The sequence below is a fragment of the Vicugna pacos genome, chromosome 1 (genome assembly GCF_048564905.1).
Source record: "Vicugna pacos chromosome 1, VicPac4, whole genome shotgun sequence".
Lineage (NCBI taxonomy): Eukaryota > Metazoa > Chordata > Mammalia > Artiodactyla > Camelidae > Vicugna > Vicugna pacos.
The window spans coordinates 54,060,991-54,076,424 of NC_132987.1; the positions used below are offsets into that span (position 1 = coordinate 54,060,991).

Sequence of the window (15,434 nt, forward strand, 5' to 3'; positions counted from 1 at the left end):
CCACCATCCTGGGCCTAGCTGGTTCTAACTGGTTCTAGCGGGCTCCTATTTTTCTCTTCTGGTGGTTTCCTGTAAGACTAGGGTAACACTTCTTCGCAGTTTATGTTCCCTCAAGGAAGGGGGAGGGTTAGAGATCGAGGCTAACAACCATTGAGGAGGGGAAGGAAGAGATCTGTGGAAAATGTAGGTTGCAGAACTGGTAAGTTAAATGGCTTATTAGATATGAGAAAGGAAAGAGAAGAGAAACTTTAAGCACTTAGTTATGCTGGGCATGGAAGTAGGGACTTCACATACAGAAATACATTTAATGTACCCACAGACCTGAGAGGCAGGTTTGATGAACCCTATTTTACAGATTAGGAAATAGGCTTCGGTAGGGCCTGGTGCTATCATCTCTACACATGAGGCCAGCTGAGCCATTCTCAGTCACTGTGAGCAAATTTTCTAATAAAATCTAGGACAAGAAAGCTGTATTTGCTTTTGGCACAATAAGGCCAAAGTTATTATTAGACAGATTGAATAAGATCAAAGTCACGTTATTAAGAGGACATGTTTTTCTTGAGTACCAGAGGGGTTTATCTCCAAAAGGAAATTAATCTTCAGGGTGGTGAATTATGTTCGATTTTAGGCACATTAGGCCCAAACCAACAACATCTCAGAGTGGTTCAGTTAACAGAAGACTAGAAACATATCTTATATGCTCCTCCCCTCTTCCTTCAAATGGCCCAGATCTCCCTTCTGACAGGGATCAGCAAAAGCAAAGTTCAGAGGAAATCTTTTAACACTCCAAGAATGCTGGCCAAGGGGAAAATTTGCAAGACTGAAGAATGGATTAGAGGGCTGGGTCTTCATTGTTCTGAGCAGGGAAGGTGGGTTAGGAGGAAGATGGGGGTGGGGCCCCGGAGAGGCTTGAAGGACAGGATCTCTGCACGAGGAGGAGGAGGGTCTTTTTGGAAAACTGGGGCAACCGGTTAGGATATCCTGCAAAAACTTAAGCAAGGAATTTGTGCTCCTCCGGCGGTACAACAATGCAAGTTATCCAAACCAAGGGCAGAAATCTCAATATCCTTGTTATTCCATATGATTTTGGGATTCTCCTCTGGGCCTCTGGTGAAGAGATCCTGGGAATGGCTGCAGCAGTAGTGGATTTGGGGTTAAGGATAATCCCACTCCTTGGCCAGTGGAGGGGCAGTGGTTCATGCCTCTACTGTGGACGACAAGACATCGAAGGCAACAACTGGCAAACAAGACCTAGGCGGAAGCGACCGTAAGGCTGAATCTCCTTCCTTTCTCCCTTTCAGAGGGTGACTAGAGACACTAAGAAGACACAAAGTGGGTGTGTATGTGTGTGGAGGGGCTGGCATCATTACTGTTTGCTGATAAGGTCCAGAGATTTGGACAGAGGTCTGTAATTCCAATTTTTATGGGAGGTGATCAGCATTTCAGTATTGGGTGTGTGTGGGTGCTGTTAATGAGATAGGAAAAGAAATAAAATTGCGTTGTGGTGTTGTAGCAGGCTGCTCTATGACTTGATGCCAATGTTTCTTATATCTTGGTGGCCAGAACCTGGGAGAAGCTGCTATTCTCAAGCAGCTTGCAGTTTTCTGATTTATGTTTTGAATGAAGGCCACTCTTGTTTTGGAGAGCTCTTTCCTAATATTTGAGTGGTCTTATTGGTGTGGCAAAAGCAAAGACTAACTTTTATAGTGGAATGGAGAGTTGGGACACAGTTGAACTACCCTGCATAATAATGCCAATGTCAGTCTTCTTTTATGTTAATTTAGGAGTCAGCCTGAAGGGAGTTGGGATAAAGGAGAAAGAAATTATTTTCTGTTGGTGACTTGTAGAAACTGTTGAGAAGAGTGGAGAGATGACCTTCAGGGGCTGCGAATCCTTTTGGGAAGCAATGGGCTATAGATGCTGTACTTGTAATAGCCATCTCTGAATCTCTTCAGCTTTGTAATTCTATTATTCCCAAACTATCTGCAACAGCCCGATGTTAGCTATATTTTAGGGAATTGAGGGAGGAGCCCATGTCCACACTTAAGATTTGTTTCTACATCTAGGAATGCCATCCCCCCAGGCCAATGTGTGGTGGTAGCCACAGGTGGGTGCTTGGTGATTCTGGGGCACTAATGGGTGGGTTGCAGCAGAATCCCCAAACAACGCTTATTGAGCCAAGGATGAGGCTGTACTGGGGAGTGCATGTGTTGAAGTTCAAGCGAATCTGGAAGACTGACCTTAACTGAATCGTGGTAAGGATCAAATGCATTCAGGGGCGGATTCGTGGTGTATGAAAACCTTTGAGGATTCCCAGGAGTGCTGGGTGCGGTTGGGAGCAGGGGGTGAGGCTGGATTTTCTTTTAGTATGTAGGGTGGGGCTTCTTCTGTTATTGATAATTAACGGGAAGGGTGACCTCTAGATAAGAGGAGACTAATTAGCGGCATTCCCTGCCAACTCTTGGGGGGAGTATTAGGTACTAGTAGGCCACAGGTAGCTCTTGATCCTTAAATTTCAGTGAAGCCTTCCTTGAGTTCTCTCCTTTCTCTTCCCCTTCCCAGTGGACAGTTTTCCTTTCTCTGGCTCCTACTGCAGCTTGTACCCACCTTTATCACAGCAGCCAATTACCTTTTTTAAAAAGTGTAATTGAAGTATAGTTGACTTACGACAGCCAATTATCTTGTAATTTGTAATCATGTCTCTCCCAGTAGACTCTAGGTGAGGGACTGGTGCTGATACGCAGACCCAGGTTCAGATTCCAGCTGTGCCACTAGCTAGCTTTGTGATCTTAGGCAGTTACTTAATCAATCTATCCCTCGTTTTCCTTATGTATTAAAAATGGGCAGCAGGCTTCACGTCGCCTTTTGTTGCTGGGAGAAATGAAGGTGGCGGTGCATATAAAGCATCAGGCATAAGTTATGAGCAAATTATGGGCGCCTAGCAGGGAAAACATCTGTTAATTAACCTGACTTATCTTTATTTTGTGTACTCAAACATTTACTGATCCCTGCTGTATTTCAGGCCCCGGGAGCGCTCCCTCCCGGTTGGAGAAGCCTCACGTGCGGCCTGTGGGCCTTGTCCCGCGGGCCGCCTCAGGAATGGCTCCGCCAGACAGAAAACCCCGCCCACAGCCCTAGCGATCTCCTCAGCGATTGGACCCGGACCGTCCCGCAGGCTTTCTGGTTGCTAGGCTCGGGAGGTGGGGACCTAGGTTGCGCGTGCGCGGATTGAGGGTGAAGATGCTTTCCGGTCGGGAGGGAGGAGGTGACGTCAGGAGCAGTGGCCAGCAGGGGCCTCCTGTAGCCCTGGGGACGTTGTTTCTGTGGGCCCTAGGACCGCGTCACAAGTCGGCGACTGAACCTTGGCGGTGGTAGCCGAGGCGGCGAAGGCGGCAGCGGCGGCGACAGCTCTGGGGTTTGCGTCTCGGGGTGTGTCGGCCGCCGCTGCTGCTTGGGCCTGGTATGTACAAATGGCTGGTTAGGATTCTCGGCACCATTTTCCGTTTCTGTGACCGACCGGTGCCCCCTGCCCGGGCCCTCCTGAAGAGGCGGCGCTCGAACAGGTGAGAGGAGGAGAGGGGCCGAGCGCCGGCCTGGTTGTTCCCCTCCCCCACCCCGGGCTGGGCTGGCATAGCGCTGATCAAGCCAGGCAGGCAGGCCCCGCTCAGCAGAAACAGGTAGCTGGGCGGAGGCGGTAGAGGTGCGGGTCGCGGGTATCCTGGTGACGTCGCTCCTCTACGCTGTGCGGATGCGGCTGCTGATGATGGAAAGAGCTAGTGGTCGGTATGCTTAGGATCTTTCTTGTCAGAGTCCAAGCTGGTTGCTGTCAGTAAATGGGGCTTTATCTTATTTTGCTGCTCTTAGGTTGAAAACTGAAAATGGAAGGAATACTGTCTTTGTTGTGGCTCACTGTTTACAAAGCAAACTCCCAAGTGTCATCTATAGGCAGTAGGTGCAGTTATGGGACGTGAGATTCATAGCTTGCCCAAAGCCGTTTTGACCACAAGTGCTGTTCTGTTAACACTAAGAGACAGCAGCTGTCTTGTTCTGAAACAGCTGTCAAACTGTGTGTGTGTGTGTGTGTGTGTGTGTGTTTTGCCTGAGGGAGAGTGATTCTGTCTTTTAGAATTACTGTATGAGAAAAATTGGTACCTTATTCCTTTAAAAAAGATCACTAATCTGTACTCTAAAATTCAGTTAAAATTTGGGGGGAAACTAAAAGTTATTCTTAGCATTTACCCCTTGGTTTGTCCCATTTCATAGTGCCTTCTTGCCTAAGAATTAATATAGAGAATAAAATAACATACCAATTCTATACATAACCCCTCAACTTTTAGTGATCAAGTATTATACTTTTATTAAGCTGCAAGATCATTGAAGGGTGGTTTCTTGGCGCTTGAGAGAACAAGATGATTACTACATGAGTGAGAATGCAGGTCATTGATGAAATTGGTGATAGGCTAAATTCCATCATGTGTTCCAGAGAGGGCAACATTCCAACCAACTCTTTCTACCTTTCTGTAGGGTTGACATAGGATCGTTTGAGAACAAGATATAAAGTGTCTAAAATGATGTTTAACATATATAAAGGTGGTGTTTGTTTATTCTGGCCCAATGGCCTTGTACAAAGGCTGGTGCATGATAGGTACTTGGTGCACATTTATTGAATAATTGTGGGGAGGGTAGAGCTCAAGTGGTAGAACACTTGCTTAGCATGCGTGAGGTCCTGGGTTCAATCCCCAGTACCTCCTCTGAAAGTAAATCTAGTTACCTCCCCCCACCAAAATAAAATAATTAAATAATACTATAATAAATAAAACATAAGGTTATTGAATATGGAATATTAATTCCCTCTCCCCTGTCCTTTACTTTTACCGCGAATCTCTGCTAAGTCAGGGAAACAGTGGTTTGAAGATCAAAACCCTGTTGCTTACCACACATCCTTAATTTAAAACAGCTCTTCTCATTGTAAGCTATTTTTCAGTTGAAATGAAGCCAGGAAATCTTGTTGGAATGTTTAAAGTTATGAACTGAATGGTATTCTCCAGGGTTGTATTCTGTTCATTTTTTTGTAAACATAATCATTCATAATCATCTATAGAAAGGTGATTAATAGTATGCCATGAGCCTTTAACATTCTTGAAGTATAAGTCCAAAAACTTTCCTGAATTACCAGATTCTTTGTTACCACTGTAATATAGTTTCCATGATAAAAATGCAGTTAAAATATAATACCTTTTCTGGGTAAGAATTATCTTTTAAGGCTCTGTATTGTCTACCTCTGTCTGAGGTAGAAAATGACTTTCTTTTGGTAGGGTGTCATCTTTCAAAAGGAAACTTATTTGTTGTTTTTAAATCATTTCTGGAGAGAAAAGGAAATAACTAGTCCTACGATTTTCCTTATGTTCATTTACTAGTTAAGTGATTTCTGGCCAGTTTCATGTTTGTACTTGAGCCAGACTACAGATTATTTATTATATAATAGGGAGTTTTGGGTCTCTCTCATAGAGTGGAAACCATAGTGCGACATCCTCAGATGCTAAAGGCCTACTGTAGACTAGTGTTCTCATTTAAAACATCAGTTGGATCTCATTTTATGATAAGGTGAATGGAGGAGGGTGTTGTATGAATAGTAAGTTTACTTATGGAAATGGATATGTGTTTTCTCTCTTTTCTCCTTTTTTAGCACTCTGTTTTCTACAGTGGACACTGATGAAATACCAGCCAAAAGACCAAGATTAGGTATGAAATACTAATTTTAAAAATTAGGTTTTTAAATCAGAAAAACATATGTGTGGACAAAATTCCAAAGGTAAAAAGTAAGTGAGAAAGTGAAAAGTAAGTCTCTTACCTGTCGCTCTTCTACTCAGTTATCTCCTCTAGAGTTAACCAGTGTTACCAGTTTCTTTACAGATAAATAAGCGTGTATGTTGAAAGTGCAGTTCAAAATTCTTAATCTTCCTGTAAAGAAAAAGTGCTTTTTAAATTTGGGGAGAAAACATAAAAACTACTTCATACTGAGTCATCTAGTTGTCTAGATGTCACTCAGCTGTCACTCAGATGTCTGAGTGAACCAATCTAATGTGTTGCCTTGAATTGTTTACTTCCCTGTATCTGAAGGGCTATACATCGCTTGGTAGAAGAGAATAAAACTAGACTAAAGGCACAATGGTGTACTGTAATAATATTTTACTCTTTCTCAAAAATGCATGCAAATTTGAATCTACCTCCAGATTGTGATAGAGAGTGGACGTGTCTGTGTTAAGATTTCATTTAAATCCAATGAGTGCTTATTGAGCCTGTTTTACTGTTAAGCAATGTGTTAGGTTCTACGGGAAACAAACAAAAGTGAGGACCACAGGATCTGTTTTTAAGAACCTTGCGATTATAGGAATATGTGATTACATAGTGGGGGATTTAAGATAAGTACATAAATAATGTCAGTGTCTGAGGAAATGATAAATGAAATAAGAAAGGAAATAACAAAATACTGTCCAATTTTCAGCTCATTTAGAGTCTCAGTAAATATTTGGTGAAGGAGCTAGTATGTGAGAAAGGTCTTGAAGGATGGATAAGGTTTCAACAGAGAACATTAGGAAGGAAAAGCATTCTAGGCAGAGGGAACCGCATGGAAAAGCTGTGCAATTCAGGAAATAGTGAAGAGAATTTAGGGGAAAAGTTGACAAGACAGAGTTCAAATTATAGAGGACTCTGAATGCCAGGAATTTATACTAAATTCATTAGGACAGTATTTCCCAAAGCACAGGGTAGATACCAATTCAAGAAATGATTTTAGGAGATAAAACATTCATAGCATTAAGTAACATCTGAATTATATTATAAACTAAAAAAGTTGTATCCTCTTAAGTTATTTTTAGTTTCTGATTATTTTAAGCAGAAAAATGTCGATTTAATGTGAATGTTTATTTAATACTTGTCAAATACAGGCTAATCTTCCCTTTTTTAACAGGCCCAGCTAGAACCTAATATTGTTGTGTTTTCATTTCTTTGCAAGGCAAATGATGCTGCTTTATGTGAATAGTAGCAATATTGGGGGAAAGGGTATAGCTGAGTGGTAGAGTGCATGCCCAGCATGCACCAGGTCCTGGGTTCAATCCCCAGTACCTCCATTAAATAAATAAAATATAAACCTAATTACCCCCCTTCAAAAAAAAATAATAGCAATATAAATATTTGTTTAGCAGAAAAAATGAGTTAATTTTATAGAAAGATATAAATAAAAAACTGTATGTGATTAAAAAAAACAAACTTTGATAGTGGTATTGGAGAAATTTCCTGAAATAATTCTGGTAATCATCTGTTTTATTGGCTTCTTATGTTAAGGATCTCTCCCGCCATGATTTCCATGAAATATGTATTAAGATTTTCTGAATGGAAACAAGAAGGGAACCTAAGCCAAGGGGGACGCAGTGGTTAGCAGAGCTAATACTTATGATCAGAGTTCATGAAAGTCTTTTGCAGTGCTGACCAGTAGAACTCTGCGTTAATGGCTACTGAACACCTGAAGTGGGACTATGCAACCGAGGGACTAAATTTAATTTTAATTCAATTTAATTAGATAATTACATATAGATACTGGCTACTATATGAGACAGTACGAATCTGTTGGTCGATTTTGAGGGAAAAAAAGAAAGGGTGAAAAGAAGGAGGAGCTTAGATAAAAGGGAGTTTAAGAGATCTACTTAGACTAGTCTGAGGAAAATAAGGTAGTCTTATCCTCATTTTACAGATGAAGTGGGCCTTCCTGCCTCCCCCTGCCCCCTTTTTAAGTCAGTGAGATCTTTTGGCATAATCTTAGGGCATACTCACAGATTTTGACAAAATTTATAGGAAAATAAATATGACGATACTTCTTGTACCCACTACATATGTTATTAAGAGTACCTCCTGCCTCTTGGGGTTTGGATGACAGTCTGGATCAAGCACCAATCTGTAAAGTTCTTTTTCTCCCACTTACAGCATAGTGGAATGTAAGTGATATTCTTAAGCATTATTAGAGGGGTAACCTGGACTTCTTTCTAATTCCTAAAATAAGAAACAAGTCATTTGCAAATTTTGCTACTTTTAACTATTGTCTAGTGACAAATTACTTCAAACTGGATTCTGCTTTACGCAACTATCACATCGTCCGTGTAGTTTAAGATATTCCCCTGTCTTTCTGGAAAGCATTTTATATCTTACATGTTCTGGAGTGCTTGTTGCTTAAAAGCCACCATTTCACTTTCAGGCTGTTTTTCTCTAAAGCAGAATGTGGCTAAGATGATGGTCCCCTTCTCTCAAACTAGTGCTTTAGAATACTCTTGATTAGGAAACAAAAGGAAATCTTTGAAAACAAATCAGTGTAGGAAGTGAGAAAGAGGTAGTATAATAAAAGGAGGAAGTGGGGAAAGCACTGAAATCTACCCCTCCCCCTTATTTATTTACTTAGTTATTTTGCAATCTTTATTTTTGGTGTCAGGGAGGGGTGAATCTCATATCTTCCAAGACATCTTCAGTAAAAAGATAGCTTTGTTTCTTCATAGATGTTTAAGAGCTGCACATCTTATACTTCACTAATTTCCACCCTGGATGTAGCTAAGATGTAATAGGCTCTTAGTAAGCAGTTGTTTAGGACAGCTATATTGTTACCTGCCTGGGAAGTAAGGACAAACCAGAGAGTAAATGGTAGCGCTTCCTGTAGTTTCTGCCATACCTAGTGACTGTATGCGCTCCAGCTTGTCTAAGTTATGCCCTTATTTCTCTGGTAAAGATTTAATTTCTGTATTCTGGAAAACTCATTGCTTAAAAGCAGTCATTTCAGGCCTTTTTTTTTTATGTGAATCAGAATATGATTTGCTAAAGTGATGGTTTCATGCTTTTGTAGCCTCCCAAATATTTTACTAAAACAAAACAAGATAAACTAAAAATCACAGTGTTGGAATTGCAGTTATTCAGGGAGGAGAAAAATTATTTGTACTAGTACCTTTTTGTCTCAATAGGGCTGCTAAAAAATATTGAGAGAGGCCTTTTCTAAGATAGTAATATTATTTTGCTAAAAGCTTAATTATTCCATATTTATATGTGTATGTAATCTATATTATACTTTCTAGATTGCTTTATTCACCAAGTGAAAAACAGTCTCTACAATGCTGCCAGCTTATTTGGATTCCCATTCCAGCTGACCACAAAGCCCATGGTAACTTCTGCTTGTAATGGAACACGGAATGTGGCCCCTTCAGGAGAGGTCAGTGGGGATAGGGGGGCTTCACTGGGGCTACTGGTCTTTGTACTTAATCATAATAGTTAAATTTCAGAAATATTCTCTTTTTAGGAATTAATGTGTAGAATGACTTCTTTCCAGAAATGTTCATGTCTTTATTAGCCTTGATATAAAGACCAAAAATGGAAAAGTTAAGACATTACACACTTAAAAAAATATTTATGAAGAGTCTAATTACTAATACAATTGACCTTTGAACAACACTTGGGTTATAGGCACCAACCCTCCACGCAGTTGAAAATTCACATAGTCGGCCTTCTGGATCCACAGTTCTGCCACCCAGGCTTCCATATCCATGGATTCAAACCAACTGGTAATCATGTAGTGCTGAAGCATTTGCTATTGAAAAAAAATACACATTTAAGTGGATTCCTGCAGTTCAGACCCCTTTTGTTCAAGAGTCAACTGTATATTTGCTTTTCTTACTTAAGTATGTGTGAGCAACATATTTTGAAATTGTTAATATTTTATATCATTTTTTGAGTCTTCACAAATCATCTTATTGATGAAGTTTCTTCTGTCAGGTGACTAAATCATCAGTAGAGTGATTTTTTTTTTCATATTAAAACTTACTTAAATTCTAAAATTTAGATATTACAGAGGTGATTCTTTTTTATTTTAAGGTATTATCGAACTCTTCATCTTGTGAACTGACAAGTTCTGGATCCTGGAACAACATGCTGAAACTGGGTGAGGTGGTCAAAAATATTTCTGCTTCCCCAACCTCCTTTTGCCTCTTTTCTCTGAGTTTTCGGAATATTAAGGGAAAACACTGATTTGGCTTCAGATAAAAACACATACTTGTTCTCTCTCCCATTCTGAAAGCAAAGAGCTCTCTTTTAGAATTGCCTTCAATTTACTGTTATGCTTCCTATTTGTTTTATCAGTGTCTTTAATGTGACTTAGATCAAGCTTTATTCATTAAAAAGAAAAAAAACCCAAAACATCTGAGAGCTTACTCTATGCCAGGCACTATGCTGAATTACCAGGAGTAACAATAAAGCCTTTAATAACAACAACAAAAGTAACAATATTAAATCTTTAATAACAAAATAACAAAACAAATAACAATAAGATAACAAAATGGTAAAACCCTGCCTTTGAAGGACATCATCTGAATCGGGAGTAACCTTAGGTTCCCATTTTGCATGGTTTTGTGAATTAGGAACCTCCGTATCATCCTTGGACCACAGAGTTGAATTGTAATTGTTGTGTATACTGTACAAAATACTCTGGTGAGGGAAAAAATAGGAAGAAGCCAGAGTCCTGAAAATGATTGTGATCTCTGCCACACACACACAGGTAGGCTTGTAAAGTTTGAGAGGAAGGGGGAAAAAGAGCTTTTAGAGAAGTTGTGGGTTTGGAAAATTGACACATAGAGGTGATGGTAGATTTATCTTCTTCCTGAAGTACCAGAAGTACCAGCGCTATGTTTCTGTGAGTATGTGTAGCCTAGTCAGAGAAGCTCAGATATTCCTAGTGCAGATTTCTTCTATAAAGACGTCCACAGTCTCTAATCTGACACCCTTGGAGATGTGTTCAGAAATTTTGAATTTTTCATTGTTTATTGAATATGATTTTTTATAAAACCCAACAGGATTGTACATTGATTCAAGTCAGGTTTTATAAACAAATGAATTCAGATCAGTTTAGGTTTTTCTGCTGCTGACTTAAGAAAAAATTTTGAATTTTGGATCTCTTTGCATTTTAGAGTCCTCAGGGACTCCAAACCCCTGTAGTAGCTCCAGCAGAAAATGTGGCTGATAAAAATTATGTTATCCTTTTTTGAAGTGTAGTAACCATCCCACAAGTATTGGAAGCTTCCAGTGAAATGTAGTAACGTACGGCAGATTTTCATTTAAAAATACTTCTGTTTTCTTGGGAAGAAGAAACAATTTGAAAAATTTACTCAATTTAATTAGATTACAAATAGTTTATAATCATTGAGTTCTTCATGTCTCTTGTTCTCAGCAAGCAAAACTAGTAAAGCTTTCCTATGAATTGTTACTACCTACCTGAGGTCAAAGACAGACTAAGCACTGTTGCTTTTCCTTCAACTTAACAAAGTTTGTGCTGGATAGTAATAGAATTTGAACAAAATGAGATGCTTAGTCCTACAGTGTAAAAGTGCTCACAGATTTTCTTTTCTAATGCAGACTGTTGACAGGTTTTTTTGTGGTTTTTTGTTTTTGTTGCTGTTCTTTTACACTTAAAACTGCATTTTAAAAATAGGTAATAAATCTCCTAATGGAATAAGTGACTATCCAAAGATCAGAGTGACAGTAACTCGAGACCAGCCTCGCAGAGTCCTGCCTTCCTTTGGGTAAGTGTTAAATTCTGCCTTTCTGTAAATGGAAACAGAAATTTTTAGGTGCTGACTCTCATAAGGCATTCTCATTTTTATTCTATTATGTAATCTTGTTAAGTAAGTACTCTGAGGTTAGTAACTTGCTGAATATCATGCAGTTGGTAAGACACTTGTACTCAAATGTGTGTTACTTTTCTACCATTTTATATGCCAAAAGCATCTGATTTTGAAAGCCTTTAAAAAAAATTGTTTCTCACTTCTAAACTTTGTTTTTTGAAGTATAGTATGCATACAGAACAGTGCAGGAATCATGTGTATAGCCTGATAAATTTTTGGACAATGAACTGTTCTTATTATTTTATTAGTAATTTTCTTCTCCTTTCTGTGTTCTCACTTTTTAGAATTCTGTTGCTTGGATATTAGACCTTATGGATTGATCTAATTTAATTTTCCTGTATATTCACTTCTTATCCTTTTTTTAAAAGTCTTTTATTGCATATGTGTTTTCCCCCCATAGTTTTAAGCATCCTCCCCCTCCCTGCTCCCCATGGCTTTTTCTTTCATCAAGCATCGTGTTCTGATTAGGAGGATACGATATCTTTTCTTATCTCTCTAAAACTTAATTATTTTAAAATTTCTTCTACTTGCTTTGTCTTTTCCCTCATCCCCTTTTGGTTTATTTTGGTCTTATCTTTCTTATTACAGTCATTATTCAAATACCTGGTAATCCTTGGCTATCCACTCATGTTTAAGAATGAGACACTAACTATAAAAAATAAGGCTCCCTGGAGTTGGATAACTGGCTGATTGTGGGATTAGGAGAGAAAGTAAAAAATTAGTGTGGAACATCTTGTGCCAAAAGTTAAAAGTGCTCGAAAACTGGGGATACGTCAGCATGACCCAAGAAGGAACTTGAAGGGGCTTTCACTGGCCCAATTGGGGAGATTTTCAGCATCAAATGAATAAAGACAGGAATATTGATGCTAATAAATAAATACGTAGTGTGGGAGAGAAAGATTCTCTTTGTAGTATAATGCCAGCTGGTACAAGTAGAAGGAAGTCTTGTAACTGTCACAGTAATAACTGATATGTGCAGGAATCGTCAACTGAGCTGAAACTAAAAGTCTGATGAAGTATGGGATATTTACATACACTCAAAATTTTTCTCCACAGACTACTTAATAATTATAAAGGGAAAATAGTAACTTTAGAGGGGAAAAACCTGCCTGACACTACCTTAACCAAAGGAGCAAAGTTTAAATTACCTACAATGGGACATTATGGCCTACAGATACATTTTACTGGGCAGGACATGATCATCCAATGTAGTATTCCTGTAAAAATCAATAATCTGAATATAATTATGAAAAAAACTGGTTAAGCTGAAATTAAGGCTGATACTACAAAACAGCAGTCCTGTACTTTTCATTTTAAGGACGAAGAAGGGTGAAAAGCTGTTTCAGATTAAAGGAAACTAAAGATACTTGACAGTGAAATGTAATGTGAGCTTCTGTATTAGGTGCTATGAAGGATATTTTTAGTATCTTTGGAGAAATTTGAATATGAGCTACATGTTACATATTGTGTCATTGCTAAAGTTTCTGAATTTCATGATTGTATTGTGGTTATGTAGGAGATACCCCTGTTCTCGGGAGATACATACTCAAATATTTAGAGGTGAACTTATTCTTTAAGCGTTTAATGCTCTAAACATCCCTATAAGCATTACTTTAGCTGCATCCCACCCATTTTGAAATGTTGGTTTTCACTTTTTCCAATTTAAGATATTTTCTAATTTCTGTTTTACTTCATCTTATAACCTGTAATTATTTAGAAATGTAGAATTATATTGTTTAATTTACAGGTATTTGGGAGTTCCCAGGTATCTTTCTGTTACTGATTTCTAGTTTTACTTCATTTTGGTCAGAGAATACACTTAGTATGATTTCTATTCTTTTGAATTTGTTAACATTTGTTTATGTCCCAGAATGTGGTCTATCTGGGTGATTTTCAATGTGCATTGAAAAGAATACATATTCTACTGATGTTGGGTGAAGTGTTCTATAAAAGTCAGTTAGTTTGCTGATAATGTTTTATAGGTCTTACTGATTTTTCTGTCTGCTTTTTTTATTGATTGATAAGTATAGAGTGTTGATGTTTCCTCCTATAACTGTGGACTTGTTTAATTTCTCCCGTCCAGTTATGTCCATTTTTGCAAATGCTTTAGGTGAATCCATTTGACCTGTATTCACCAGTTACCATTTTGCCAGTTTGCTTTATCATTCTCTGTCATATGTACATAATATTTTTTTCTGAATTACTTGAGAGTGAGTCTTAGACTCATGCCCCTTTAATTCTAAATGCTTGAGTGTGTTTCTTAAGAATGAGGACATTCACTTACATAATCAGAGATTACCAAAATCAGGCAATTTAACATTGATGTAATATGATTATATAATCTTACTTAAATTTCTCCATTATAGAGATTATTTTCTTCTGGCCTACGATTCAGTGCAGGATCATGTATTACATTTAATTTTCATGTCTCTTTGATCTCCTTAATCTGAAACAACTCCTCAGCCTTCGTCTTTAATAGCATGAGTATTTTTAAAGAGTACAAAGTATTGCTTTTGTAGAACGTCCCTTAGTTTTGTCTGATGTACTCATGATTTGTTTTAGATTATGCAAATTCTTTGGTAAAAATACTATAGATAAGATGTTGTGTCCTTTCTTAAACATCACATAAAGATAGGTATAATGTCAGTTTGTTCCATTGCTGGTAATGGCAGGATAGGCGGGCTCTGTCGTCAGCAACAATGACTAGGTGGGGGTTTCACGGCTTCCAATTCCTTAGCTTTCATTAATTTAGTGTTCATTAATGTAGTATGCAGCAGATATTGACTTGAGTGCCTTTTGGCTTAGATCATGTACTAGGATACAGTGGTGAAAGGATGAAATCTGTGTCTTCATCGAGTTTAAAGTTTGGCGTAGGATGCAGATATTAAGCAATCACACCAATAGTTAATTCCAGTGGTGCCAAATGCCCAAAGGGAAAGTGCAGTACCAGAGGAGGGTAAGTGCTATAATAGGGAGCTAAAGCCAGAATTGGAGTTGGAAAATGGGGTATGAGGGAGAAAGCAAAGGCTTTCAGGTGGCAGTCCTGGTGACTGGAAATAGATATTCCAGAGCAGAATTCTAGGGTACCATCTACTCTAGAGATAGATCTAATTTTTGTGAGTGGTAGTTGTCTGATTTGCCAGGAACCAGCTTAACCTGAGACAGGTTAATCACAGGATGGTCTGGAACTTAACTTCCAGCAATTTAAGCAGTTTGGAATAACTTTTCTTCTTTTTTCTGTCTCAGTTTTACTTTGAGCTCAGAAGGCTATAATAGAAGACCAGGTGGCCGTCGCCATAGCAGAGGCAATCCAGAGAGTTCCTTAATGTGGAAACCTCAGGAACAGGTTGTAACAGAGATGATTTCTGAAGAGGGTGGCAAGGGTCTGAGGCGTCCCCATTGTACTGTGGAGGAGGTAAGCCTAATTTTAGCCTGATCTTTTATAAAAGCAATTTTAGGTGTGTGGGGGGTGTAAATAACATATGTACTATGGTACAAATTTCAAAAGGTATAAAAGAGTGCACAGGGACTATAAATTCCCCAGTCTCCCTTCAGTATCTGGCCCCTGTTTGACTGATGTGTATGTATATCCTTCTGGAAATATTCTATACATATGTGATTTAGTCAATTTTTAGATGTAGTTATTTTCACTATGAGGAAGAAAAAGCAATCATGTTAGGAAAAGACAGGATTATAGATTGCTTCTTTTTGAGTGCCTGAATTAGTCTA

At 38.7% G+C, this 15,434-nt stretch overlaps 1 protein-coding gene across 2 annotated transcripts in view; it reads left to right on the top strand.

Annotated features, from left to right (window-relative positions):
* Positions 1–3,260: 3,260 nt before the first annotated feature.
* SENP2 (SUMO specific peptidase 2) overlaps positions 3,261–15,434 on the top strand; it is a 29,098-nt gene continuing 16,924 nt past the window's right edge. For both annotated transcript variants that reach the window (XM_015236623.3, XM_006201006.4), the window contains exons 1-6: positions 3,261–3,563; positions 5,687–5,742; positions 9,111–9,244; positions 9,904–9,970; positions 11,513–11,603; positions 14,952–15,120. In XM_015236623.3, the coding sequence (XP_015092109.1) occupies positions 3,463–3,563; positions 5,687–5,742; positions 9,111–9,244; positions 9,904–9,970; positions 11,513–11,603; positions 14,952–15,120 (618 nt within the window). In that variant the 5' untranslated portion in view covers positions 3,261–3,462. The remainder of the gene's footprint in view (positions 3,564–5,686; positions 5,743–9,110; positions 9,245–9,903; positions 9,971–11,512; positions 11,604–14,951; positions 15,121–15,434) is intronic.